At 38.3% G+C, this 25,797-nt stretch overlaps 2 protein-coding genes across 3 annotated transcripts; one reads left to right on the plus strand and one right to left on the minus strand.

Moving 5' to 3' along the window:
- Positions 1–111: 111 nt before the first annotated feature.
- On the plus strand, positions 112–17,912 carry LOC146329932 (sodium/hydrogen exchanger 9B2). 2 transcript variants are annotated; one of them, XM_084715311.1, is made up of 12 exons: positions 112–1,461; positions 3,374–3,575; positions 4,109–4,279; positions 6,243–6,385; positions 7,243–7,370; positions 10,192–10,367; positions 10,764–10,870; positions 12,354–12,503; positions 12,753–12,861; positions 15,557–15,693; positions 15,998–16,220; positions 16,846–17,912. In XM_084715311.1, exons 1-12 carry the CDS (start codon positions 1,309–1,311, stop codon positions 16,905–16,907), a joined length of 1,761 nt encoding a protein of 586 aa, XP_084571437.1. In that variant the 5' UTR covers positions 112–1,308; the 3' UTR covers positions 16,908–17,912. The 2 variants fall into 2 exon arrangements, with proteins under 2 accessions (XP_084571437.1, XP_084571438.1); XM_084715312.1 differs by having other exon boundaries at positions 15,998–16,181.
- A 2,933-nt stretch (positions 17,913–20,845) lies between these two features.
- On the minus strand, positions 20,846–25,316 carry cisd2 (CDGSH iron sulfur domain 2). The gene is made up of 3 exons (XM_084715313.1): positions 25,012–25,316; positions 21,446–21,660; positions 20,846–21,032 (listed from the first exon to the last, which is right to left on the minus strand). Exons 1-3 carry the CDS (start codon positions 25,112–25,114, stop codon positions 20,943–20,945), a joined length of 408 nt encoding a protein of 135 aa, XP_084571439.1. The 5' UTR covers positions 25,115–25,316; the 3' UTR covers positions 20,846–20,942.
- Between the last annotated feature and the right edge of the window lie 481 nt (positions 25,317–25,797).

Raw genomic sequence — 25,797 nt, forward strand, 5'->3', positions numbered from 1 at the left:
CACTGACAGCTGTTGGTAGGAAGCGCACACACAGCTACTAGCGATGAATCCAATATCGGACAGCAACGCTCACATTTCTACGCGAAAATTAGATTTTTATACGCCGAGTTGAGAGTTTAACTGAGATTTGTTGTATTTACCAAAATCAGACGTTGAAGATGTCCGGGTTAATATAGCGCCTAAACAGTCTAACGTTAGTCCATGGCGCTCGAGTCACCGTTGACGTAGGTCTACGTAAAGTAGTGACTCGTTAAACGCTCTGGCTGGCTATGACGTTATCACCAGCTCAATGTTCATTTTGTAGGTCTATTCCCAGTACAGTACTTTATCTAATATGAGGAAATATGTGGTTAGTTGCCGCTACTGAGACAGCACGGTCTTGTCCGATAATAGGTTCATGGTTAGGTTTATCGTTAGGCGTGGATTTGGCTCTTCACGAGCTAATTACTGTAGCCGTGGTTCCAGTTGTCTCCGTCCCCCGTACTGCACGTGTGTACACTGACTGCACCTAACGGCAGCGCAGCCCAACTTCATGTGTTTGCTGTGCTTCGCTGGTTAGCTACGTGGCTACCGTTCCGTTGTCAGTTGCTAGTTAACTCTAACCTACTTGCCTTTGCATCTGCAGTAGCGTTAATGTACTTGAGCTAACGCTAGCTAGTGCCATATGGTCGAGCTGTAAGCATTGATTAGTGTGGTCTGTTCACAATTGGATTACCAAGCGTCTGTTGCCACAAGCAACTGTCAAAACATTGTAGTAGCGTTAGTTTAATGTAGCTATATAACTTGTCAACGCTTGTGTGTAACATACCTCGAAGTAAAGCTATTCAAACCATGGCAGAGTATAGTATTTGCCCATTGTAATAAGTCACACCTCCACTACTTAATAGTACTGCACCATGTTTAAGTTAACAGAGGTACAAGTACAGCAGCCAGCATGTGGCTACATAGTAGCCTCATATCCTCATGCAGACAGGAACCATGTGGCTTGAAGCCTGGTTAATGTTCTTTTCCCTCTCAGTACAGCATCTGTTAAACTAAACAAAACAGGTCTGTGTGTGTGTGAGATTAACCTTATCATTCCATGCCATTTCCACACCTGTGCCAATACCACTGTTCTCTGTTATTAAGTAAATAATAATTTGTTTCCCTTTTGATAAACCTGTGTTGTATGAATAGGAGCCTCTGGTCAGAGCTGGACATATAGAAGCCGAAGTGAAGGAACTGCCCATCAATGGCCAACCCCACCCCTCAGCTTGATGTACTGTGATTACAGAGCAGAGTGGACCAGAAATACTGTAGCCCATTACCATGGAGGACACCCAGCCCAAACCTGATGCCCAGCCCAAACTTATTACCCCGGAGCCGAGCCCGGCACCCAGTCCGGCGCCTAGTCCAGCACCCAGTCCAGCACCCAGCCCACTGCTGGACAGGATTGCTTTACCTGCAGCAAATCATGTGGAGGTATAGTATTTTACTAATAATAATATTTTCTTTTAACCTGGTAGAGCTGCAACGATTAATTCCTTAGTTGTCAGCTATTCAATAAATCGTTAGTTATTTTGATAATAGATTGATGGGTTTCAGTCATATTTAAGAAAACTTTTAGTAGTAAAAAAAAAAAGTTAAATTCTCTGATTTCAGCTTTCCTAAAAGTGAATATTTTCTGGTGTCTTTAGTTCTTTAGGTTCTGTATGACAATAAAATGAATATATTTGTGTTGGGGACAAAATAAGAAATTTGAGCTGGTCATCTTGGGCTTTAGTACACACCAATCAACATTTTTCACCCATTTCATAGACGAAACAACGAATCAAAAGAATTACTGACAGATTAATTGATAGTGAAAATAATTGTTTGTTACAGCCCTTTAACCTAATTATATTCAGTTTTTATTCCCATGACAAGACTGAAAAGTGTATTAATGAGACTGACAGTAAGTCTTGTTTTTGGTAGGCAAAAAGATTTTTTAAGATTTTTATATTCACTAACTAAGATATTTTAAGATACAAAAATTATGTTGTTGCTGTCATGTGGCCTTGCATCTTTGTCTCTTGCATGAGGCCGCTGTGTTACTTTAATAGCCTACTGTTTTAAATTACTGTTCTCTAGTCTTGTAAAATTAATCGTACAACATAGATAGTTTGTTAATCATTTGTTGCTATAAGTAAATCTAAGGTGAAACTTAATTCAAATGCCACCCGAGGCAAAGTCAAAATTGTGAGCCAATGTAGCCTGAGCAGTATGACAAAGAGTTCATATCTCCATTCTATTATTTGCCAAGAAACTGTATCTTGTTCTCTGCTGGAATGACATACCTCTGTGTCAATAACAGTGATAGGGCACAACACTTTTGTCCCTGTAACCTCTTTAATTGCTGCCACAGGGACATCTAGTTTTTTTAATTTTTTTTTTATCTTAACATGACCAGTGTATTCATCTTTGTGTCAGTGTGACACCTTGGCTCTGGTGTTCTGTGTAAGCAGGGGTTCTCAAACTGGGGGTTGGCCCCACTGGTGGTGCACAGAGCTACTGCAGGTGGGGTGTGGATGACCAGAGGGAAAATAAGGAGTGAAACTAAGTTGAATTAATGTGATTCATGTAGGGAAAATCAAAAAGAGTTTGCTGGTGCTATTGTGCTGACCTTTATTTCACTAAAATTCAACTTGGGTCCTTTTTATTAGTTGCTTCCCCAAATATTGTTAATGACTGATTTGAAAGAAAAAGAGATGTAGAGTGTTTTAAGCTTCTGAAGTTTGAGAACTACTGGTGTATGATGTTCAGCCACTTCTTTAAGGCCAGATATCAGTAATATGTTGTATATTGCTGTCAATGGTGATTTTTAGGCACAAAAACTTTTTGATTTTTACACTAATCTGCATATTTATGTAGTAGGTAAAGGAAATCAGGTCTGTTTTTAAAAGCAAGATATTCCAACATGTAAAAAATAGAGCTTGTGAGGGAAAAATACTTATTTTATCATGCATTGCTTCAGTGTTAAAGGGGTCTAAATGACAAATGGGTACAAAAAGCTTTGGGACTGGTCCAGTAGACTGTCTCAGGTGGTAGTGAGGTCCTTGGTGTCAAATATGCCCCTTACCAAAAGCAGTGATTTTACTTGCAGTATTTGGGAGTTGTTCTGGCTCGATCAGTTAGTTAAATGTTCTAAAACACCAAAGTCATACAATAACAGACACAAACAAACCGATATATTTTATACCTGTTAGTCACTTAGACCTCAAATTATGTAGGAAAACAGTATGGCCCAAGTTTAAAAATTCTTGAATTACCCTTGAAGGCATCTAACAGAATATTTTGTCCACCAGATAAATGCGATCACCGACTGTTTCTTGTGCATATTCTGATCCTTCCCCAGCATCTAAATGTGAACCAGATCCAGGTGGTGGTACGACGCTGTTCCACTCCAAATGTCACAGAGGAAACCACCTATTTTATTCCTCGAAACCCTGTGGTGGATGCTGGAACCAACACAGACCCACCAGTGGTCTGCTGCCCCTTGCTCCGCAGATTTTGTCCATGTCCGCCAAGAGGCCTTCTAGCCTCTCTCATCACTAAACGTAAGCAATGTGGGAGCTCGAGTTCTTACACAGGAAATGAGTTGCATGTCAATTTGCTCTTTCATACAAGACTGTGGAAAAAATGCAGATGTATACCTTGAACTATCAGCAATGTTGTTGGTGAATAAACACACACCTATATATACACATATACTCATACTACCACTGATAAAGTTATGTTCACATCAGAAATTGTATTCACAGAGATAAGTAGCTAATCAATAATAAGCTTTTAGTAGCCCTGTTATTAAATTGCTTACTTTGGAAGAACTTTGACTGGTTGACAATTATAGCACAACAAAACTACCTGAAGGTCACATGCAGGTTGGCACTTGGACATCCATAAAGTTCCATGAAAAGTCATTTTCCCGAAATTCTCCTGAGAAACAGACAAAATAACAAACAAACCCTCCTTGGCGGAGGCAATAAAATGTTCATCACCCCACTCATTTGAAAAGCCAATAAAATCATGCATGCATTATTGCTAATCAGTGATATAATAATCTAATGTCCGCCTCTTGTGTCCCGTCCAGTCCTGTTGGCAGCTGTGCTCTTTGGAGTTGTGTGGTCCATCACAGAGGATGAATGTCTTCCAGGAGGAAACCTGTTTGGCATCACAATCCTCTTCATCTGTGCACTCATCGGTGGCAAATTGGTGGCTCTCGTCCGTCTGCCCAAACTTCCACCGTTCCCCCCACTCCTTGGTAAGGCTAAGGCCGAGGATTTAGTGGTTATGCCGTGGTGTATTTATATAAGCATTCAGTTACACAGGTGCCTCCACCAAGGTGATATTTAGTAACACAATATGTCATCTTCCAGTGTCAGTGTTAAAGCTGCTTATTTGAAAAGGGAAATTAGACAGATTACATAAAGGTTTGACTGTGAAACCCTCATTTACCACCATAGTTCAAATCAGTCACAGATATCAGCATGAAGCAGGAAGTATTTCTTAAAGGTTAGAGAATGGCGGGTTGAGTTGGTGATCAGCACACAGTGTTGTCATGACAATGATCTCTCACTTCTTGTGTGATGTCTTCCACACAATTATTCACTTAGGAGGCAAGCATTAGCTGACAGGCTACTTCAGCTGTATTCTGTATGTACAGTACAAAGAATTGTGTTTGCAATAGGTAATTAAACTCAGTATTAGAGCAAGATCTGTCCAAGTTTTCTGCATCACATTAGATGCGCTTAAAATAATCTAAAACTAAACTCAAATATATTTCAAAGATTTTTGATTTACATGATTTTGTCAAATATGTTGTAATTGATTAACTGTAAGTATTGGGAGTATTATATATCTTTAAGACATGCATATATTCATTTGGGGGCATATAACAAAGGAATCTAGTGACTAATTCATTTTTTTGTCATTGATATTAAAGAAAGGCATGGGGTCAGAAGGGAGTTAATGATAAACTGTACAATCATGTTACTCACTTGTTCCGTTCTTAGTCATTTCCACATAAACTGCTGGTGCAAAATTGGTTAGGGGATAATGAAATGCAGTGGTTCCTGGCGTTATGAATCTAGAAATGGAAATCATAAGCCCAGAGCTGCACCCCTAACAAGATAAAAAATCAAGGAAGCGGGAGCCGCTCCTTATTTGCAAATAACATCATGAAGTAGATTGAAGTTCAAGTAAGATAGAGTGGAGTTGATTTCTCCATAAACTTTATTTTCCTGTGGTCTTCCTCAAGAGAGTACTCTTGTTTACCACTTCAGTGTCTGTAATTTGAAATATATTTTTGATAAGAGGAGAGTTGTGTGATGATAAAACACTAAAATTACAATGGTAGAAGAGTTTAGTGAATTTGAATTTTAAATGTGAAGTACCCTTTCCCCACAGTTTTTAATATTTGCTCTTTATGTATTTTTCCCCTTTTTGCAGTTGATTAAAAATATTGATAACACATCTGTAGGATCCAAAACTTGGTACGGTGTGTAAACCTTGAGTCGACACGTGTTTCTTATCCTGTGTACACACCTCACACCCACACGTCAAGTAGATGAAAGCAAAAGGTTTTATTGATACATGTTCCTGCGTCATAATAAAGTTGGTAAGAACAAAGCATTTGGTCAAAATTTGCCAACATTTTTAGTGGCGCACTCTAAACACATTCACAGTACGGTTGGAAAACTGTGTAGCACCGCTCTGCTCAGGGACTACTAGCTGCCCCAAAGTGCCCTCAAGTTTTTGCAGTCTGTTCCTAACAGCAAGTGTGTGTATTTCCTGCAGCACCAAATGAATGAAATATAACTAAGTAGAAACACATATAAGTAAATATGAACATGTATTAAATAATATTAATAAACAATTGACTTTGGCTTCTACAAAATTTAAAGCTGTAATTATAAAGAACTTAAGTTTAATGTAATTTTCATGATTCTTAATGATCTGGTGTATCATTGTAATGTAGAATTCTCAGTCATGAGAACTGGCAGGTGACTTGTGAGTTTGTAAAGGTTTGGATCTTGTTGAAACTTGATTTATTAGTGCTATAAGACGTGCTCACAGCAGGTCTTAGCGTCTCAGGTGTCCATGATAACCACTGTAAGTTCAAAAAGCAACAGGCGGTGCTCATTCTGGCTCTGATTTGTGTGAGAGTCAGTCTTTAAGGATCATCTTTCTGTCTTTCCTCTCTTACACCCTCTGCTGTGTTGCAGGTATGCTGCTGATGGGGTTCCTGCTGAGAAACATTCCAGTTGTATCACAAGGGATTTCCATTGACTACAGGTGGTCTGCATCACTGAGGAACATCGCTCTGGCTGTCATTCTGGCCCGAGCAGGTCTGGGGTTGGATCCCACGGTATGACACACACTCCACTTTCATATCTGCACACAGAAATGTTTAGAGAGACATATAATAATGATATGCTAGTCTCATCTCTGTGCTTATGACTCTCATCTTTAAAGTCTTGACAATGCTTAATGTTAACAGTTAAAGTTAGAAATATGCTTGGATTTGAATATACTCCTGGAAAAATGCTTGATATTCAACAGTCTGGTTTCTGGTCGGGTGTCATCACTCATGTAAATGAAACATCTACTATTTGAAATGAAGCAGTCATGTAGTCAGATTTGTTTGTCTCTCATTGAAATTTGCAAACATTAAATAATCATGATCAAAACATACATTCAGAGTTAATAGATGGTAAAATAAAAAAAAGTGACAATATAAATTTATTACTGCAGGTATGAATGAATTCTGCAAATTTCATTTCATTTTGCAATTGGATTTATAGTAACAATTGATGTGTTGATAAATGTTTTCAGAGTCTGAAAATTTTTAGATTAGGTACTTTGAAAGTACTTGAGTTTTACCCTTAAAAAACAGTATGATCCCTGTCATTAATTTTACATATTCTCAAAAGTAAATGTATAATTACAAAATCTCATATATCTAATAATCAGAGCTTACCAGAACCCAAAATTATGTCTTTCAATTGCTTAACTTACGTAACCAGCTGTCGAAAAATCCAAAGTAGTAAATTCCCAGTGATATGATATGAGGAAAAGCAAGTTTCAATCAATCAATCAACAGATCATTCAGTACGACCAAACATCACTTGCACTTGTTAATCCTCTTTTAATCTCTGTCAGTCAAGTCAGTGAAGTTAATTGATTACTGATACAAGTTTATGATGCATGTGTTTTTGTTGTCAGGCTCTAAAGAAGCTAAAGGCAGTGTGTGTACGTGTTGCCTGCGGGCCCTGCATCATAGAGGCTTGCACCACAGCTCTGATCTCTCACTTCCTCATGGGCCTGCCCTGGGTGTGGGGCTTCATCCTTGGGTAAATACAACACTGTTTACTCTGCCTCTCTATCTCCACTCTCCATTCTATACTGTGTAAAACTGTGTATTATCTTTACAGTAAGTTTAGGACAGACAGGCAGGCAGGCAGGCAGGCACAGCTCCTCTGAGCATTCTTTGTTTCATAACCAGTAGGAATCAAATATAAGAGACAAGTTAGGTTGAAAGTCCTGCAAAGCACAGAGTGATTTAGACTCAACAGGGTCAGTTTGTTCTGTAATATTTCTGATAAATTTCTGGGCCTGTACTTACTCCAGAATGTTGTATGTTTGAAGATTCATTTGTTCCTATTTTTTCAGTTCACTGTGTGCATACTGCTCATAGTTCACGTATAAAATCCCAGCTAAACATGGAGGGTGTCTCCTGCCAGACTGCGCTGCCCTCTGTTTCTATAACCCCTCTCCGCTTCAATCACAGTTAGTTTTGTTGCTTGAGGTGATTTTGAGACTCAGTTTGTAAATTTCACCAACTGCCATGATGTTACATTGCTCTGTAATGATGCAGCTAAAAAACAAGAGTCGAAACTTGTTTAGCAACCACTCCACCTCAGATTTCACCTTCACCGCCAACACATGTTGTCATAGATTTTTTTTAATAAGTACACCAGCTCATATAAAAAAATATTTATTCCCTTATTACTTATTTATAATTCTTAATTGAACTGTTCTTTCTGTCTATAATTGTAAGCTCCTGTCTGTTTTATCCTGTTGTTCCAATACACATTGACTTATAAGAAAGACCTGTAGAATCAGCCGTACAGAAAGACAGTGAATTATTTTTTCACAACTTCCATTATTTGGTGTATGAGCAGACAGTTTAGCTCTCAGCAGCATTTTACTCCTCTGAAGCAGCAGCAGAGTGACAATGTCAAGTATTAGAAGAAATAAAACCTAGAAGGTTGAACTTTGATGACAAAGATAAGTTAGACTAACACAGTACAACGCACTGTACCTACATGGAACATGTTCCCACGAAGAAGAGAATGGAAAACACAACATTCCCAGAGTCACTAGATCACATTACAACCTCTTGTCTGATGTCTGATAGGGTTGAGCAATAGGAAAAAATACAACTATTTCCATCAAGATGGATCTTTGGTTGATGAGTGTTGCTTTGTTTTGAGTTTTTTTGCTGGCGTAACACTCAAAAATAAACTTCAAAGCCTTTATATTTCTGCCTCGTCATAATTTGTCAGTAGTTTAAATGAAGCTTGAGATATCAGCCTTCTCCACTGTTTGCCCCCCCCTCCCCCTTCCCCACACACACACACAGCTTATCAGCTGGTAAAGGGTGGATGGGGGCCAATACAAATATTTTTGTACTGCCCAAAACAAATGTCAGTTTTTGAGGGTGAAGATAATTGTCAGCATAAAACAGCATGGGAATTTTCTGTTTAGTCCTTTTTTTTAAGTCTTTGTAAAATAATTAGAGAATCAAAATCAGTGTATCAAATTTTAGGTCCGGTATCACGTCTCAGTTACAGTTTATACCAGGGTTCTGTAACCTTTACTATCAAAAGAGCCATTTTTGGCTGAAAAAGAAAAACAAATCTGTCTGGAGCCACAAATATTAAATTCTCCATTTTTCTCAAAGTGGAAAAGGCGCTGAGCCATAGACAGCGTCTGTGACGCACATTTCAGTTGGCAGAATATTAAAAAAACAGTCAGTGTATAGACTACATATTTTTACAATTGGAGAATATAAGAATCAGTTTAGACCAACAACAATAAGTGAACATTAAATTTTAAAATAAAAACTGTTATTCATTTTCATTTAATTTTTTTTGTCAAAGCCTCTGGAGAGGGGCAAAAGAGCCACATACAGCTCCAGTATAAACTATACATCAGGGCTATTAAACTAGTGGCCAGCAGGCCAGTTACAGCCCATTTAAATGAGCTACTTTGAGACATCTGAACAAGACTGTACGATCTGAACCAATTTGATATTGGTTATGTCTTTTTAAAGCACCTTTGTGTTGTGATTGGCTGCAGTAGGATTACACCTTCTCAACACTTGCCATCCCCTTCAAATGTCTGAAACTGAGACACATAAATTTGATTTTGAAAGTCACTAATTAGAGAGTAAATGAACTGATGAGTATTAATTTAATTTGTCAGCCACAACAAGCTATATACCAATGTGTTTATTGTGCAACCAATGCATTCCTGTGGTGAAAGAATACAAAATGAAGACGTGCTATAAGTCAAATCATGTCTAGTTTTTTGTAAGTTTTCCTGAGGGCAGAGGAATTTATCTATCAACATTATACTGTAAGAGTTATTTGTAGCCATTAATTTACAAAGTATTCTGTGTTGCACTCAAACCCCAGTGATTTTTCTATTTGTCCCACTTTCAAATGAATAGCCCTGCTATATGTCATGCTTTTACCTCTCTTCAAATCTAGCGTTTCCAACTACTATGAGCCCCCACCCCCCATAAAGCATCTGACATTCCTTTCAAATATCTGTGTTTTTTAAATGCATGCAACCTGAATCAAGAGACAGTGGAGAAGATGCTAGAAGCCCTGCTGCTGGTGGGACGGAAGCTAGTCCTGACCAGAGCAACAAAATAGTTCTGATTGGATCACTGTGAAATAAAATAAAATGCTTGAAGACTTCTTTGTTTGGTTGTTCAGGTTCAGGGTTCTGTATTATGTTCTGTTCTGTTCAGTTCCCCACAGCCAATCTACTCCCCTAGTTAACCTAGGGGAAACAATGAAATATAAAGGCTTTCTTAAGTTTTCCAAAGTCTTTATTTGTTTCTGTAGGATTTCTAAACAATCTGTCTCCTCTACATTGTAGCTTTGTGCTGGGCGCTGTGTCTCCAGCGGTGGTGGTTCCCTCCATGCTGCTGCTGCAGAAGGATGGTTATGGCGTGGAGCAGGGCATCCCTACCCTGCTGATGGCTGCAGGCAGCTTTGACGACATTCTTGCCATCACAGGGTTTACCACATGCTTGGGCATGGCATTCGCCACAGGTAATCTGTGGAAGTGCGTGTGTTTGTTTTTTTCATGTGTTTTCTTGAATTCACCACCTTTATCTACAGGGGAGTGGCCGCAGGTTCTGTAAGGTCAACACTGAGAAGCATGTGATATAAATGATTTTTATCTGTAGTTTGTCAGGAGCTCAGCAGAGGGTGTCAGTGTACTGTGTACTCATATCACTGACAGTGAATTTTGTGTTTTATGATTCCAGTACACCACAGAATAGAGCCTTTGTAAGGTTGCACTAAACTGCATTTAAAACACTAAATAATACTATCAATGTTTACCAAGCTACTGTCATAAATGTTTGTTGTTTGCACATTTTAGGGCAGTTGGTTCATGAAAGTTTTATTATATTAATTGTATATTTCCTCTGCTGATCCTTCTAGGCTCCACCTGGTACAACCTGCTGAGAGGCATACTGGAGGTGGCTGGTGGGATGGTTGCTGGGATTCTTCTTGGCTTCCTCATCCAGTACTTTCCTAGTGTTGACCAGGTAAGCATGCTCTTACTGTATTACCATGCTATTAGTTTTACTATTGCTTAGTCATCCTTACACCAGTTGACACCACAGCCTATGTATGACAGAACGAACAAATGCTTGTGAAAGAAGTCAACTAAGTCTTTCACTTGTGATGATGACGTCTGAGTACTTAAGACAAGAACATGTACACACGCAGTATACAGGAAAGTGATGGATAGCGTTGGATACTAGTTCCACAATACAGGTTCTTTAGGAATCGTTAAGAACCTGAAACATCTATTCTTATGCTGTTTTCACTTGCGCTGATGTTTGCGTCACATACCACTTCAATTGAGTGTGCTGCTATAATATGGTATATACTAATACAAAGACTTCCCAGGTGTTGTACAGCTTTTGGTTTAAAGCACACAGAGTTTGCTGAGGTTAGTGACCATGTTTTATTTCTTTTAGTCCAGCTGGAGTGGTGAAATGTATTAGACCCCTCACGCAAAAATCTTTAAAACAGCACAAAAATGACATGAATGTACAGTTGTTACTGTACATTAAAAACACCAGCAAAACATAACACTTGCAGTTTGGAACTTAAATTCTCAGCAATGCATTATGGGAATTATGCAAATGGGCTCTCTCTCAACATTAGATGTGTTCGAGATGAGCCAGGTCTGCGCAGAACTGATCACTGGTGATTGCCACGCAATGAATGCTGGTTAAATTTGTGTCCTTCAGGTAGCTGACAGCTGATCTAGGATGTTAGTGTCATTTCCTGTATGTTGCCCGAAGTCTGCTGGAAACTGTCTGACTTGACTGCAGCTTTTTGTCTCCACCTCGTGCTGCGACCGCCTGATCTCGTCTGCTTTCCAGGCGAGAAGCAGTTCATCTCGAACGAGCCTATTAGTATCTGCAGCACGTGTGAACTCCACAAGCCAGAATCCTACGGCGCTCCACAATGGTTGAACACTAAACAAGTTTCCCAGATGGTGAACACTGTGACTACATGTGAAAATAAACACAGTCTATCAACATCAACTGACACAGAACTTGTCACCACTAAACTGAAGTTCATCTTCAGCCTCATGTAATCTTGCTACTACTACTAATGATAATAATAATAATAATTAACAATAAAGAAAAGAGAGCTCTGGCATCAGTATACTATCAGTATTAGCAGATAAGTAATTAAAAGGAAACTCATAAAATATTTAAGCTGGAACCTTGAAGTATTTTTTCAAGAAAAATGCTAATTATCAAAATAGTTAATTAGTTATTTCAGTTAAAGTGAGATAAGGATGTGACATGTTTTGATCCGGCCCCTCAAAGAGTCAGAATTAAACTCATAATACTTAGTTGCAGCCTCATCATCAGCTACTTAATATTTGCTACCTAATATCTCATATGTTACTGTATGTATGTATGGAGCACGTTGTTTATAGATTTCATTATGATAAAATATTTTATATTCAATCATTCACTTTCATTATCTGTCTTTTTCTTTTAGAAACACATCATAATGAAGCGATCCTTCTTGGTGCTGGGTCTGTCTGTCTTCGCCGTGTTCGGCAGCGGTGTGGCAGGGTTTCCTGGTTCTGGAGGTCTCTGCACCCTGGTGTTGGCCTTCCTGGCAGGCCTCGGCTGGGGGACAGAAAAGGTAATAACAAGCATCTGCCATATCTGTAACACATATAGTATTTTTTTCAGGTCTGTATTCACAATTATCCATCTTTAGAGCGGAGCTTTCACAAGGTTAACTTGACAGGAAAATATATTTCATAATGGATTATTGAATAATACTATTTACCATGTTACTAGTTTGCGCAGTAGGACTTTCATCCGAACATTAGTAATTGTGTTCACACTGCTGCATGTCAAAGATAAACATTTCTGTCTTTGTCCACAGGCGCGTGTGGAGGAAGTGGTCGGGTGGGCGTGGGACGTGTTTCAGCCTCTACTCTTTGGACTCATAGGAGCAGAGATTCGAGTCTCTGAGCTGGAGGGACACACAGTTGGTGAGACGAACCCCCCAGGCCCCACCCACACATGCACACATGCACGCATGCCCGCTATCACTGTGAGAGATTCAAATGCATCTGTATGGATGTAAATATATTTGCATAGCCAAAAAAGAAGCCCCTGGAGAGTTGTATCTCTCTGTCTGTGTCCAGTAAATATCAAAACCTGAGTCTGTGTTTGCCTTCATTAATTCCACATTCCTGTATGAGTGTTCCTTGGGAAACAGATCTTAGATTTCTCCCAAAAAGTAATCTTATTCATGTCAGAACAAATGGCAAAAATAACGTATTTTGGTGTCCTGCACGTAGCTGTAATTGTAGCATAACACTTTGTTATCTGGGTTGTAGCTGTACAGATTGTAAAGCCCCCTGAGGCAAATTGTGACTTGTGATATTGGGGCTATACAAATAAAATTAGACTTGACTTGACTGTGACATGACTTCAGAGCATCATCTTCTCTAGGAACACATTTGTAGTGTTGATATACTGTATATATTTGAAAGGTTGTACACTAAATGTGTGCTTTGGGAAAAAATCCACCTGAACTGTCTTCTTAGCTCATTAAAAGCTCATTAACTGTGTTGCTTTTAAAAGATATGAGAAGAGCAGATGTGGCTGAGCATTATTAAAACCTCAAGCTCTACCCGCTAGAATGCAGGCTGTTCATCCTTTTGAAAATTTATTCATATGGTTTCAGTTCTTTTTGCAGGTGCTGCATGCTATGCTAGTGTTGCACATGCACTTCAGTTCAAAAACAAACCCACTGACCCTGTACTTTAATGTTGTTCTACTGTGTGGCCTTTAGTGTTCTGACACAGAGATATAATCAGTGTTGGGGTGTTGTTACTGTACATAACTGCATGTACTTCAATAACTAGTAGATTTGCACTGATAAAGCGGCAGTGCTCAGAATTGGGCCGGTCAGCGTCACATATCCGATTCTGTGCCGGTCATTGTCACACGTGTTCTGCACGATGGTCACGTCATGTGCGCAGCAGATAAACTGACCGTGATATCACCACAGCGCTGATCACAGCTACACACACTCAGACACATGCTTGCTTGAAGTTGGTGTTAGCAACAAATTCCAAGAACAGGATAAAGAGAAGACAGACAATCTACAATAAGACAGAGCAGCTGACAATGTCACAAAACAGCTGTAAACTCTCTAGCTCTTCAGGCTAATGTTAGCCAGCAGCAGACTGCTGTTCACAGAGGGACAGTTAAAATCTCACCTCCTGTTCTGGCTGGAGAATAAAAAAACCTGTGTTGATGCGTCTCCTCAAACATTTTCTCATCCAGACTCTTTTAACTTCCGCATCTGATTTTCTCATGGCAAAGTTTTACTGCAGCAAACTGTTGCACCGCGTCAGTCTTGCGAAATCATGTTCACCCGTTTCATAATCTTAATATAAAACTATAATAAGGTCTGGCTGTAACCTGGAGGACTTTGGAGAAAATTTAAATAGTATTTAATGAATATTTAATAGTCAGTGTCTTATTATGAACATCCCATTTCATTTTTACAAGAAAAACTGCAAAAATGTTTGTGAATGCTGTCAGTTACAGTTCTTAGAAAGACTGAAAATCGGAATTGGCCAAGAAAATTGAAATCGGTGCATCTCTAATAACTAGTTTAGCTACATTTTGCAGTAGGTAGGATACATTCAAATTTCAGTTTGTTTTTTTTTTTATTTTATTAGTTGTTAATTAGTAGTTGTTAATTATAAACTACACAGTCACGGTATACATTTTTTACCATAAAATATGGCACAGTGCCACAGCTCATTGGCCATGGTTGTCACCAGCTATTTGATTAAAATCACCTGTGGTTTGTTTCCAAGATGACTGCCATCAAATACTATGAATTTCCCAAGAAATAAAGCATTTTCCTGATTCCACCGCAACGAATGCTCCCTATCCTCTCCTTAAAACACATCCTTGGGCTGCCTCAGTGAGGACTGGACTGCCCCATTCTCTCTAAATCAAACACACTTACACTTAACTCAGTGTTAGTTCAGTCATATCTCCATGTAACAATATGAGATTCCAAACTGTGATAAGTTCCTCTAATGTAGTTTGGATGTAGTTTAACTATTTTTTGAAAGTGGTTTTAGTTTGACAGGCTAATAATTTTAAGAGTAGTTTAGATGTAGTTTACCCACTTTTCATTGTGAAGTAGCTAGTAGTTTTGTAGACTACAGTTTGATAGTTTTTGTTTGCCCCACACTGAATACAATAGATTTTTGTACTGAAAAAGTGTTCATTAAATACGTAGTTTTTATTATAGATAATCCCTTTAAAATTTTTTTTGTCTAAGTTTTGTTTATAAAGCAAATGCCATACATAAAATGTATAAATGTAATCCTCAGGAAATAGTTTTTTAGCTTTTTTTTCTTGTATTTTACACTATAAAATTACTTTCAAGATGTAAGTGGATGATACAGGCATATGAGTACATGCAGCACAGTTACAAGATATCTCTCGGTAGGTTATTGTACATAACCTGCTGATAATCACTCAGGCAGCCTCTGTGGTTTTCAGTCTTCTATGACTGAGCCCCTCCTTGCCCACAGCTGTTGAGAGGAAATACTGATAATATGTTATTTTGTTGTTGTTGTATTTTTTATAGGAGTGTGTATCTCTTTATTAATGTGGTATAACATCTCTGTGTGACTCTTGTCTGTTTAGGCTTGGGTATAGCCTCGCTGCTCATTGCCCTGCTGGTTCGAGTCCTGTTCACCTTTGTCTGTGTGTTGTGTGCGGGCTTTAACATGCGGGAAAAAATATTCATAGCCCTGGCATGGATGCCCAAAGCCACAGTGCAGGTATGTGATCCAGGGATGTTCTTAAAGACTAGATTCCCTGTTGATTAAATGGAAATTTAAAATTTTAGGCTAGTCAACTATTCTAAAAGTAAGAAAACATAAAAAAAACAGTCAAAAAGGTTTAACATTGTGCTCAGTTTAGGCTATTTCTTCAGCAAGTCTTTTTCTCGTAATACATATTTGCAAATATTTTTATTTTAACCATAAAACATTAAAAGTGAAGATACTTGTGTTTTTTTTATTATTTCAAGAGTTCTCTTGTGGTGATAATAAAAAGGAAAAACTGATGTATTGTCTTCATCAGGCAGCCATAGGCTCCAGAGCTTTAGACATGGCCAGGATGAGAAACGACCAGCAGCTGCAGAAGTATGGAATGGACGTGCTGACGGTGGCCGTGCTGTCCATCCTCCTCACAGCTCCTGTAGGAGCTCTTGTCATAGGGCTCGCTGGACCTCGCCTGCTCCAGAAACCAAAGAATTCTGTCTGTGGTGAGCGAGTCAAACCCACTTTATCAGCTTTTTTCTTAGGTAGGTAACGTCCTACATTCAACAATTCAAACTCAGTTCAACACACCCCCGTCAAACCTTGCCTCCTAGTAGTGTGAGTAGTGAATATTCTTTCCTCTAAAGCTTTACTCTGTTTCGCCTTTGTGATAGATGCAAGGATTTGCATAGCTTTAGTGTGCCTCTGTTTACCCTGTTACTCATACCTTCACATCTTTTACATCCACACAACAGTGGCATTGTGGCAGGTAACCACAGTGCAAAAGTGCAACTCATGGTTGTCTTCAGTTTTTTTTGTTTGTTTGTTTACTTGAAAGTGAAAATGAAAATGATGAAAACTGTTCATCGGTTTCCCAAAGCCTAAGATGATGTCAAATTCAGAATAAGTGTATATTTACAAAAAAAAAACAATAGTTAACCCGTTTGAACATTAAATATTTTGTCTTTGTACTCAACTGAATATAGGTCAAGAAGTTTTCACACATTACATTCTGTTTTTATGTTTTAAATTGCGTCCCAACTTTTTTGGTTTTCTTTCAATTGACTTCAGCTGGACTGTAGAATTTGAATAGCAGGTGATCAGTCTTTCGCCAATGTTTTTACTAATGTCTTTTCCTCTCTCTGTCTGTCTCCTCTGTCGTCCCTGTAGGCACTGCAGCAGGAGGTGAAGATGACAATGAGACTCCTGTCACCTATGAGAGTACACTCTGACCTCACCTGTCTTCATCCGCTGAGCGAAGACAATTTAAGAGACTCTTTGTGTGCTTTCACACCTCAGACACTTGAGCTTCCCTTTAGCCACCGAGTGGCTCTCTTTGTCTCTCTATCTGCCGGTCAGCTCCTGATGTTTGCCATGCTGCAGGAACACATGAATCACTCTGTATTTATAGCCTCAAGGGTTTTCCAGGCCTCGGGCACCAAACAAATGAGCAACATCCCAGTGTCTGCACACTCATGCTGTATGACTGGTAAATATGGTGCGGTTTTGTTTCTGCTCCTAAATGAATGTCTCATCAGCTATTAGTGTGAGACGTGAATCTGGTTTACGTTTTTGTAAAGGTGGATAATGTTCCTGCCTGTCATATTCACTGAATCCACTACTTGCCCGTTTTTTATGACTACATTTCAATGTGGTAATGCTATATTTTATTACAAGCTGTCTCCATTGGAGGTCTACGCAACTGAATGTGCTGACAGTTTTATTTCATTGTTTTACTTTAGATTACACAGCTGAAGATGCTCTGCATTTTTATCACTTTGTGTTTGTGTATTTTTGCATACCGTATGTTTAAATAAAATATGTATTAGCTGTATGTCTTGGTGATGATGAGAAGGTTTTGAGTAGTTTGCAAAGGACTCAAGAGAAAATCTAAATATATCCACAATACACAGTTACCTTCATATAGACACAGTGCTGCTAAGACTCCTATCAACCACTACACTCACTATGGTTTGTCTGCTTCCAAGATCATGAATTGTCAAAACATTCATGTAAATCCACATTTTATAGTTTGATTATGGAGAGTAGATTTTTCATGTTTGTTATATATTTGATTATTTTTTATTACAGAGGTATGCAGTGTAACTTAAGATGTTTTTTGATTTATTTACATTTCAAAGGCTCTTGTGTATTTTTTAGTAATTATTTATGATAGATTTACATGATTGTTTTTTTTTTCTCCACATATACTTTGACAATAAATAATATACCAAGAATTCCCTCTGTCTTTGGTGTAGTTAGTGGTTAATAGAATGAACAATTAGCTTTTACAACAGAGCTTTTTCACGGTAGGCATATTGATATGACATAGTAAACAAAGGTGTTAACAGTCATACCAATACCTGATACATCAATTTAATATATCAGAGCTTTTTCAGTGAGGCAACATGCACAATATTAACACACTGAGTCTGTTAGTTAATTAGTATCATTAGTAACACCTGTTTACTATTTCATGTCAAAGTGAAGCTGTGGTCTATTTGACTTGACGTATGTTTTATAATATCTTTATTTCAGGTGACTATTCCTTTAACTTACAGCTGCAGAACTGTTTGCTGTTTAGCCACACTTAGCGTCGTGGCTCAGAGGATGTTAGTCAGTCAGTCTGTCTGTCTGTCCACCACTTTGGTCCAAACTGAAATATCTCAACAACCACTGGATGCAAGGTCACAGAGTCTGGAACAGATACTCGTGGTCTCCAGAGGAGGAAGTCTAATGAACATTTTCTAGTGCCCTCAGCAGATGTTAATGTTTCATTTATCCAGTGAAATATCTCAACATCTACTGGATGGACTGGGACACAATTTTGTACAGACATTAATGGTTCCCAGAGGATGAATCCTCCTGACTTTGGTGCCATCATGAGCTTCAGAAATTTGGTACCAACAGTCATGTCCTCCTCAGACTTTACCTCAGACTCAGACTTGTCCCCTGACTTTTCCTCTAGCACTATTATCAAGTCTTTTTTTTTTTTTTAATTGTTGTTTGTGACCAAACACCTACAAACTTTGTTAGGTGTTAATTAGCAAATGTTAGCATCCTGATACATTAAACCAAGTTGGTGGCCATGTTCAACATTATACCTGCTTTAGCATACTGAAGTTAGCACTTAGCTCGTAGCACTGCTGCCCTGCAGTACAAACAGGTACAGAGCTGCAAACAGCTAGAGCATAGTCTTGTTCTTAAGGATTGATCATTAATCAATTAATCACCATTAAGAATTTAACCAATTATTTAAATGTATTAATAGATAATTACTCAATAATTTATAAATAGCATTAACTGTTTTATTTTGTCTGGTAGTGGCCCTTTGCTGCATGTCTTCCCCCTTCTCTCTCCCCCATTTCCTGTCTGTCTAAAGCTGTGCTATCAAATAAAGGCTAAAAAAGCTCAAAAAATAATCTTTTAAAAAAAAAAATGAGAAAAAATAGAGGGGAAAAAAGTGTTTTATACCTTGCTGATTATTAACTGATTAATCAATTCATGAATTGTTTTCAACTATCAGTTCAGGAAATGTGCACAAAATTTGCAACCCTAGTTCTTAGTATTTTCATTTTACAAAGCAGACCAGTAAGAGAAAATCTGATGCAGTTGATGCCATCCTTTTCAGTCTTTATTGACAACAATGCCTTAAATAGACAGTTAACCCCAAAACCAAAATATTTTTCTTCTTACTTGTAGTGCTACTTATCCATCCAAACTGTTTTGGTCTGAGGTGCTGAGTTAATCTACAGACCTTGCTTACAACAAAGTCTGTAGATTAACTTGAGTATCCAGGGCATGATTTCTGGAAAGAGACATCACTGTTGAGTTTTTCAAATGTATTTTTCGGGCGCTTGGAGCACCACAGGCCAGGTGCCATCTAGTTCCATTATATATAAGAGAAGGCAGACACCTCTACAGACATTACCTTGGAAACTTGGCAACTCATACAAAACAGTCTAGATGGATAAATAACACTACAGGTAAAAGGAAAAATACGTACTTTTGATTTTGGGTTGAATTGTCCCTCTAAACAATGCACTCTTGTAGAAATATGACCCTGAATGCAAGTTTTATCTACAAAAAATAAGTAGCAGATGATTAGAAAGTGATGTCCTCAGTAACCTTGTCGTTACTTTAAAATGATTTCAACTCAAGGTTGCATGAGTTTTTTACCCAAACATAACCGTTAAAGAAGGGAATGAAGCGGCAGTTCTGTTTGCCAAAACTGTTGAGTTAAACATCAGTTTTACATTTGATATGCAAAGTGAATAAATTCCAGCCATTTCTGACAAAGGTTCATAAACACACAAACATTCATAGACATCATCACGAAAATACAGATCTCACAAAAAAGGCCATTTATGTATAAAACACTGCTGCTAAAGAGGAAGCACTCCAGCAGGAAGTCAACTATATACAGCCATTATGACAGTACAGAGGCCAGAAAAAAATGGTACGGTGCTGCAGAAGTTATGTTCTCAGACCTCAACAGGGCAGTGAGGTTAAAATTGTATATAACTGGGTGTCAACGGTGCAGTGGTTTGAAATGTCTGTAGGCAACAGAGTTGAGTACAAAATGTAAAGTCATGTTTAAAGGGTACGAACAAAATACAACTTAACAATAAGTAGCGTCCCAGGCACACAATAACTTATAGGAGAATATTTCACATCCATAGTGTGGACATGTTAATATTTGGCACACAGTCAGACAATCTGAAACAGGAGGAAGAACGCTAACAAAGGCAGACTGTTAAATAATACCAAAGAATTGTCCAAAATGAAGACATACAGTACAAAATGTTGGTTGGACGAGTAATTAAGTATCTCATTTAAACAACCATTGTGGGGACTTTTCCCCTGATGGATTCAAATTATTGAAAGTCAAAATAAAGTCACTGCAGTCCGGTTTCAAGTTCTCCCCTCAAAGTGGTCCCAATGGTGAATAATAGTGAGACGTGACTAAAACTGAATTAAGAGTCATATAAAAAGGCTGTTCTGCTACCCAACAAAAAAGAACAATGAAGACTGGGCTAGAAAAAAAAGAAAAGCAAAACCTTAACTACAGTTTTCACACCATCAGACTGTGGAAATTTGTATTTTAGCATGACACCAAGGAGAGACCAAGATTCTGGTAAAAAAAAAAAAAAAAGAAAAAGAAAGAAAGAAAAAGAAAAAGGAGAAAAAGTAGAGATACTACAAACTGTTAAGAAATGAAAACTAAAGGCTGAGGAGGTGAAAGGAAAACTCCCATCAATGGTCGATTACAGTATCTTCTTCTTGAGTATGAGCGGTCCCACGTTGTCTCCAGTTAGCTCATTGTGCTTTAAGTGTGACTTGTCACAAACAGGAAACTAAAAACAGGAAACAACTCGATATTAGCTGATCAGCAAGATACAGGAACAACAAACTCCCACTTATCCTCAAGTGAAAAAAAAATACCCCCCCCTCTCCCTATACATATACATATATCTAGTTATGCATGTTGCAATGTTATAGGCAATTTTGCAATAAAATTGCGTTGGCAAGTAAAAATTGCAAAAACAAGTTTTTGTTTGTATAATTCATTAAAAATCAAAGGTAACTCGTAAACTCATAAATTATTGGCTTCAGTAATACTTACGTGCATTACTTACTAATGCACGTAAGTAAACTTTATTCAGCAGTCAATGTGACATATAAAAATAACTACGCCACTACACTTTAGTTCCCATGCATTTCACACTGATAGTGATATCTGCAGTCAGAAAATAACCACTGAACTCACAGTTTTGGAGCGCCAGCAGCGACAGTAACACACATTTGTGCTGTTCAGGTCCTCAATGTCTATCTCATTGACCACTTTTGGGTTCTCCTTCTGGATCTTCAGGTTGATCAGGCTGTCTCTCTGCTTCTTCTTCTTAGGCAGGAACGGCCGAATGGTCAGATAGCCCAGCAGAGCCAGGATACCCAGGAGAGGCAGCAACCGGAGCCACTCGGACACTGCGGAGACACACGTCACATGCATGTTACACAAACAGAGAATAACCGTGAACACTGGTTGTGTAACTAGAATACCGTTGGCTGTAAGTTGAAAATGAGTGTATTATGAAGAGATAGGGTTTCATGTGCATCACTAGAAGATCTAAATCTGACACTTCGGTTTAGAGCTCAAACAATTAGTTAATGAATCAATGTCTCAACTGAGAGAAATTAATCTGCAATTTTTTAATTACCGTTTAGTCATTTGAGTCTTTCTCCAAGCAGAATCAAGCTTCTCTAATGTGAGGATTTGCTGTTTATCTTTGTCATGTATTAAAGTAAATTCAATATCTTTAGGTTTTGAACTGTTGGCTGAACTTAACAACAGGAATGGGGAAAAACTGAAATAACAGTGCTGTGAATTTTTTGCATAGCAATATTCTCTTGATGCTTCAATAAACATGACTGAAGTGAGATAAACAGGCGAAAAATACTTAATCTTGAACCCCCAGTTCAGTGAATCCAAACTAACCCTTTAAAACACTTAAGTCCCACAATAACAAACTAACAGATCGAGGCAGCGGTAGACCAGCAACTCTCAGGTTTTTGAAATTACTGCCTTTGGAGCTTCCTGTCAGAAAAGGTTCTCTGATGACACCGTAAAGCAGTGAAAATATTCTAAATATAGCACAGACTTAAACTGTTACTGATTAATATTCTAGGTGGGCCTCATACAACCACACTTAACAAAAAACACAAAATACCCCTTCAAAGCCAAGACATTTAAGTTACAGTATCTCAATGTGTCAAATACAGTTAAATTCCATTTTGAAAATACATGATTATATAAACAGATTTAGGTGAGTCTAACCTCCACATCTACTCCTACTCTCCTCCTCATCCTGGTGAGGTGGCTGCCGAACCAGCTCACCTCTTATCTGCATTTCTACTCTATGAATGTGATTGATCATTGAGGAGTATCGTCTCACACAAGCAGCTATGAGGGGGAACGCCACGCTGAGCCCAGAAAAGTGCTTTGGGAAACCCCATCGTTCAGTCCACCATACACAGAGAGAGGACAGATGAGTGGAGCACAGTGAGAGTGAGGGGGATTAACAACAGTTATGTAATTTTACTATTAGCGATGAGTTATACCATGGAACATCTCATAACACTCTTATGGCAATTAAAATACTTTCAATAAAAGGATTTTGATATCTAATCGGACACTGCTAATCCTCAATCTTTTTAAGTAATGACATTTCACGCACACTTAAAAACTGTCTGAAGTTGTGTTTTCTGTGATAAGTGAATAATTTAGACTGTCAGTGCAGATTAGAAGACAAAAGATTTCTAACTTCAGTCTACATTTGACAACATCTAACTCAAGAGCCAACAATGGTCAAGACTTTCACAAGCCTTATTGATTAGAAGTAAGCAACACAATCACTAAAACCTTCCATCAATGTTTTTGATCTCACAGGCTTCACAGAGACGGTTCACTCAAATAGTTGCACGTCAATTGTCACAAAAGCATTTCAGTGATGCAGAGCTAGCTCAGCATTTCTACTTTTTGGGCTATTTTTAGGTTACATCTGATACTTTCCAAAGATCTAAGTTGACCAAAAGGTCAAGTTGAATTGGACTTTCACTGGTTCGCTAAACCACCACTGTGTTTAGCTCACTTTCCTTTATTTAAATTGTGCACTCACACTGAACTAGAAGCTGTGAGGACTTTTTTTCCGGTGTATGGTTGAGTCCTGTTCCTGAGAAGTTGCAAATAAGTTAATGAATCAGCTTTTGTGTTCATGAGGCAATACAGGAAAGGCTTATTTGAGATGACAATATAAGATAGAACTTTATTTATCCAAAGGAAAGGTTTGTTGTGTCATTAAAACTCAACACTTCTGCAGCAGAAACTCGCAATTTTATATTGACACCTGCACATATTGTATTTAATGTGGATCTTGGCTGTTACCTGATCCACTCAATTAGGTCAGTACTGCCACAGATACCAATCTACAGTATCAGATTGTCAGATAAGAGGCGTAGACACTGATGCATTGATGTTTGTTTAATGTATTCAAAATAGTCCTGCTAAAGCTCCAACATTGCTGCTGAAAAAATATGAGTTTCCCATGCGTTACTTCAAGAGAACAACTAACAATTAATTTTATTATCCATTAATTTAGCGATTAAAAATTAGGTCTGAGAAACACCAGAAAACAGAGAAAATGTCCATCACAATTTCCTTTAGAATGTAAGGTAAGAAACAGAAAAAAATCCACATTTGAGAAGCTGGAATTGCTCCAAGTGCAAAGTGACATCTTCAAATTGTTTCCTTTTCCCAACAAACAATCCAAGACTCTTCATTTGCTATCATAAATGACAAGGAAAAACAACAAATTCCCACATTTATGAAGCTGGAACTGGAAAATGTTTGACAATTTTACTTGAAAAATTACTGAAATGGTTCATTCTTGTGGCTCTAAGGATATCTAAATGACTGAAGCTCTTCAAATGATCTAAATGCCCATTCAAGACCTCAGTTCAGTTCAGTCTATATTGTCCTACATGAAATTTGGCTTGCCACTAAACAAGACTGTGTTCAGTCACCTTTTCTGTACCATCACTGTGAGCAGGCCGTTCATTCAAGGAAAAGGAAAAGTATCCTGTTTCTTTTTCTTTGTTATTGTATCAAAGTCTGAAAGTCTGGTATCGTGACAATTCTACAGTATAACATAAAATAAGAAAAAAGTATCAAATCTCACATTTTAGGAGCTGAAACCATGATAAACCATCAAATTTTAGGACTAAGCATTAAGTTACAGACCAGAGAAGTTTGTGAAACACGGATCTTGAAGAGGTCAGTGTTTTGAGACTGTATGTATGACTGTCATGCCAGTGCATCATTTCATGCTACCTGGCTAAGCCGGTTACATATTGTGCTGGAAACAAGTACAGCATCACATTTCCAGTTGTTGGACCTAACAGGATATCAGTTACACTGCAGAGGACAGGCTGCAAATTCTGTAGACATTTTACAGCTAAGGTCAAAGTTGTATCGACATTCAAACACACAGGCAAACTTCACCGTGGAGAGTTTTAATTTAAGGTCGTTATTGAATTGATGATGCTGTTAAAAACAACATACTCAAGCGATGGTAAAGAGTTTTGTGGGAGGTAAACACCACTTAAGGACATGACATACGTGTTGTAAGACACCACCACTCACAACATGACTTCCACGGAGTTTTGGTTTGCAGGCTAGCTAAAGGTAAAGAGGAGCTATGTGCTGCAAAGTGTCCCCGATGAGTTCAGGAGTCATCTTCACAGGACAGTCATAAGTGCACCACAGCTGCAGTTTGTTACCTGTTAACCTCGCGAATCCGCCGATAGTCTCCGGCAACGGAAGCCTCTTGAGGTAGGCTGGAAGTTGGACTTTTATTATCCGCGAAATTGTTTCTAAAACCATCTTGAATTGCTCAATGTGGCAGGTTTTGTGTTTGACTTGGATAGTTCCTGGGCTTCGTTCATGTCATTGCGTTCATTTCTGAGCGCAGCGTATCGCCGGTACGTAAACTTTCACCGTGTTTCAACCTGGAAACGACCGAAGAAAGTGCGTTAATGTGTTCGTGAATATAAGCAACAACGACCTGTGACGGAAGAGAGCGTGACCAATCAACGTCGGAGGAGTTGGTGGCTCCTGATTGGACAACTTAAATCCAGTGTGAAGAAGGTGGTGTCTGTCTACTTTAGGTGCTCCTCGTAAATTTCGATTTTAGAAATAAAGGTAAATAAATAAGGTAAACTAAAGAAATACATAAACATATAAATTATATACCGAATTCCAAATTATTTTAAAACGTTGTATTTCAATACAATATATATGTAAAATAAAATAAAATAAAATAATCTAATTTTGTGATGAAAGGAAATGTAATGAAATGTTTGAACACTGCAACCGTACATTTGGTAAACCCATGAGGACTGGGCACTCTGTGTGCATGACACCAAAATAAAGCAAGTCAATCAAAAATGTAACATGAGTGGTCCTTCCCTGCACAATGTAAGAACATACTGTGAAGATTTCCACCACCTGGATATCCTACAGACAAACATTTCCCCCATTTATTTTTGTGCAGTTGCAACTTGCAG

This window comes from Lutjanus erythropterus, chromosome 3, assembly GCF_056507025.1.
Source record: "Lutjanus erythropterus isolate fLutEry1 chromosome 3, fLutEry1.hap2, whole genome shotgun sequence".
NCBI classification, from domain to species: Eukaryota; Metazoa; Chordata; class Actinopteri; order Lutjaniformes; family Lutjanidae; genus Lutjanus; species Lutjanus erythropterus.